This window comes from Anarrhichthys ocellatus, unplaced genomic scaffold (genome assembly GCF_004355925.1).
Source record: "Anarrhichthys ocellatus isolate YVR2014 unplaced genomic scaffold, GSC_Weel_1.0 scaffold288, whole genome shotgun sequence".
NCBI lineage: Eukaryota > Metazoa > Chordata > Actinopteri > Perciformes > Anarhichadidae > Anarrhichthys > Anarrhichthys ocellatus.
In genome coordinates this window covers 49,941-52,746 of record NW_022280308.1, presented here as the reverse complement: position 1 = coordinate 52,746, position 2,806 = coordinate 49,941, and the positions used below count along the sequence as shown (strand labels likewise).

The window sequence follows — 2,806 nt, the reverse complement described above, 5'->3', positions numbered from 1 at the left end:
ACCACAAAGAGACTCAAAACCACCACAAAGAGGCTCAAAACCACCACAAAGAGACTCAAAACAACCACAAAGAGGCTCAAAGCCACCACAAAGAGACTGTGTGGTTTCGAGTTGTTGTCTTTCTCATGAGTTTGAGGTGTCGGTGTCTTTGACATGTTTCTGATCAGAGAGCTGTTGTCTTATAACATATGAATACATGAAGGCTCTGCGTCAGTAGTTAGTTGGGGGCATCACCAGAGAGATGTTCCACCATCCCGACATGGAGGAAGAGGATTTATGAGTTTGAATCCCTGAAGTTTGAGGAGAGAAGAAGTGTCCGTCAGGATTAACACCACGTTGTGACGTCTTCATCCTGACAGCAGCTTTACTCTCCAGAGGAGACGCAGCATGAACAACTTCTTACATAACGCGCTCACAATAAACTGCACTTCTACTAAACAGGCTGACAGGAAGAAGGTCTGTTTGTTAAAGAACTGGCCTCAAAAAAATACAAGTCAGCAGTTTTGAGGATGGAGCGTCATGAAAGCTGTGATCTGACAGGAAGTCGTTATCCGTCCGGGCTTTGATCCAGAGAAGCTGCTCGTCTACTTTTAGACTCGTTACCGCTGATTCACAGCAGAGCTCTCATTCTGAAGACCTTCATGAGCTTTTTATTCTTTATTTAGTTTTGACTCGTGCTGATAAAGTGGCGTTTATAATCACGACCCTGGCTAAATGTTGGTGGGTTACCTGGAGTCTATCCAGTGTATATAACCTGTCAAACAAAGCATGATGGGATGTCTCATGATCTCCTTCTTACTTATAAGAAACTCCTTCAGCAGGTTAAGTTTATAAATGGATATTTAATTCTAATAATTGATAAGAAAACACAAAATATTCACTGACACAACTTTTCCAATGTGCTCTTCTCTGCTTTATATGTAAAATAAGTATAAAGTACCAAACAAGGAGAAAACACTTCGTTAAATGTACTAGATGATATTAAATCACGTGAGCTGAGAGATGAACTCAACGTATGAAATAGTTTAAATCTTCTCAGAAAAGAGGAAATAAAGTAAAAAATAAAAAGTATGAATGAAGTTTCCATCATAATCTCTTCACTCAAAAAAGTAACACAGTGCCATCTACTGGAGCTGTGTTTACATGCACTATATTTAAATAAATATTTATATATTCATATACTTTTTTTAACAAAAAACATGACAAATGAGTTGATAAACAAACAAACAAATGATTTTATTTCTGCATCCTGAGTCTACCTTTAATAAAATCTAGAAGATTTGAACGATACAGATTCATAATCTGTTGATTTTGACACATCATTTAACCAAAAACACAAAAATAATACTTGTACATGATCACTTCCGACATGTCAACAGCTCGTCTCTCCTGCTCACTGATTGGTGGATCGGTCCGTTTCCGTGGTGATGTTCTGGTCCCAGTAGCCGTACCAGTCCAGCTGTGAAGGTCTGAACAGAGATAAATAGAAATAGATATGTCATCATTCATCTGCTTTTTGATTTTAGACCAAAAATCTTCGCATTGTTTTGCAGGTGAAATATTTGGGATATTAACCTCCTCTGTCTTCGTCTAGTTCTGCAGCTTGTTTCAGCCTCCTCACTCATCCTCACCTCCTCCTCCTCCACTCAGCCTGCAGCCTCTCCTCACCTCCTCCTCTCAGCCTGCAGCCTCTCTGAGCCTCCTCCACTCAGCCTGCAGCCTCTCTGAGCCTCCTCACCTCCTCTCAGTCTGCAGCCTCTCTGAGCCTCCTCACCTCCTCTCAGTCTGCAGCCTCTCTGAGCCTCCTCACCTCCTCCTCTCAGTCTGCAGCCTCTCCTCACCTCCTCACCTCCTCCACTCAGCCTGCAGCCTCTCCTCACCTCCTCCTCTCAGTCTGCAGCCTCTCTGAGCCTCCTCACCTCCTCCACTCAGCCTGCAGCCTCTCTGAGCCTCCTCCTCTCAGCCTGCAGCCTCTCTGAGCCTCCTCAACACCTCCTCAGGACTGAGAGAGGAGTCCACTTTGATCAGCTTGTCTCTGGACCTGGAGCCCTGCAGGATCAATATAATGATTATTATGTAAAGACAGGCTGAGGAAGGATAGAGGAGGCATACAAAGGTGACTGTGTAGGACACATGAGGGGAAGCTGGTGATGTTTTTTAGGAAACCTTGTCGAGAGACACGCGACTCTTCTTCAGGTCCAGAACTTCAGCCAGGTAGCGGAGGAGCTCGGCGTTGGCCTCTCCGTCCATCGGAGGAGCCGCGATGGCGACGCCCACCGCCTCTGAGGAGACTTCTGGAAGAACAGAAGAAGAGGAGACGGCGATGTTCCCTCAGGTTGTCACGGTGACGGTGTTGTGTACTAATAAGACAGAGTGTGACCTCTGACCTGTGACCCCGCTGTGTTTGGAGCCGGGCTTCACGTGAACCACGATGGAGACGGATCCACTTTTGTCTCGGGACACCGGACAGGAAGCTTCTTCTTCTGCTGCTGTGCCTGCAGCCGCTTGACCTTTCACCTGGAGGACGTCACAGTGAGTATGTCCAGACTTCATACTTTATATCAAAAATACCACTCATTGTACACAAACAGAAGTAGCTGCTTCTGGACCAAACACAGGTATATATTATATATCTACAAATGAATGAATAACTTCTGGTCTCTAATACAAAGTAAGGCTCACTTTGACCAGATCAAGCTACCAGTAACAACATGAATATAGCTGTTTTACTACAGTATCTATATCTATCTATCTATCTCTCTATCTCTCTATATATATATATATATATATATATATATATATATAT

At 43.8% G+C, this 2,806-nt stretch overlaps 1 protein-coding gene across 2 annotated transcripts; it reads right to left on the bottom strand.

Annotated features, from left to right (window-relative positions):
• Nucleotides 1–1,236: 1,236 nt before the first annotated feature.
• Nucleotides 1,237–2,716, bottom strand: cunh15orf40 (chromosome unknown C15orf40 homolog). Of its 2 annotated transcripts, none has more exons than XM_031879561.1 (3): nt 2,388–2,716; nt 2,167–2,294; nt 1,237–1,469 (listed from the first exon to the last, which is right to left on the bottom strand). In XM_031879561.1, the coding sequence occupies exons 1-3, from the start codon at nt 2,551–2,553 to the stop codon at nt 1,359–1,361; spliced, it is 405 nt and encodes a 134-aa protein (XP_031735421.1). In that variant the 5' UTR covers nt 2,554–2,716; the 3' UTR covers nt 1,237–1,358. The 2 variants fall into 2 exon arrangements, with proteins under 2 accessions (XP_031735421.1, XP_031735422.1); XM_031879562.1 differs by lacking the exon at nt 1,237–1,469 and adding an exon at nt 1,928–2,049 and having other exon boundaries at nt 2,388–2,713.
• Nucleotides 2,717–2,806: the final 90 nt, after the last annotated feature.

What these genes read in the sequence shown, in the direction of transcription:
- cunh15orf40 (XM_031879561.1), bottom strand. Translation starts at nt 2,553, where the DNA reads ATGAAGTCTGGACATACTCACTGTGACGTCCTCCAGGTGAAAGGTCAA. An exon ending in CAAACACAGCGGGGTCACAG is followed by an intron (nt 2,295 to 2,387) that starts GTCAGAGGTCAC and finishes CTGTTCTTCCAG; the next exon opens with AAGTCTCCTCAGAGGCGGTG. An exon ending in GTCGCGTGTCTCTCGACAAG is followed by an intron (nt 1,470 to 2,166) that starts GTTTCCTAAAAA and finishes ATCTCTGTTCAG; the next exon opens with ACCTTCACAGCTGGACTGGT.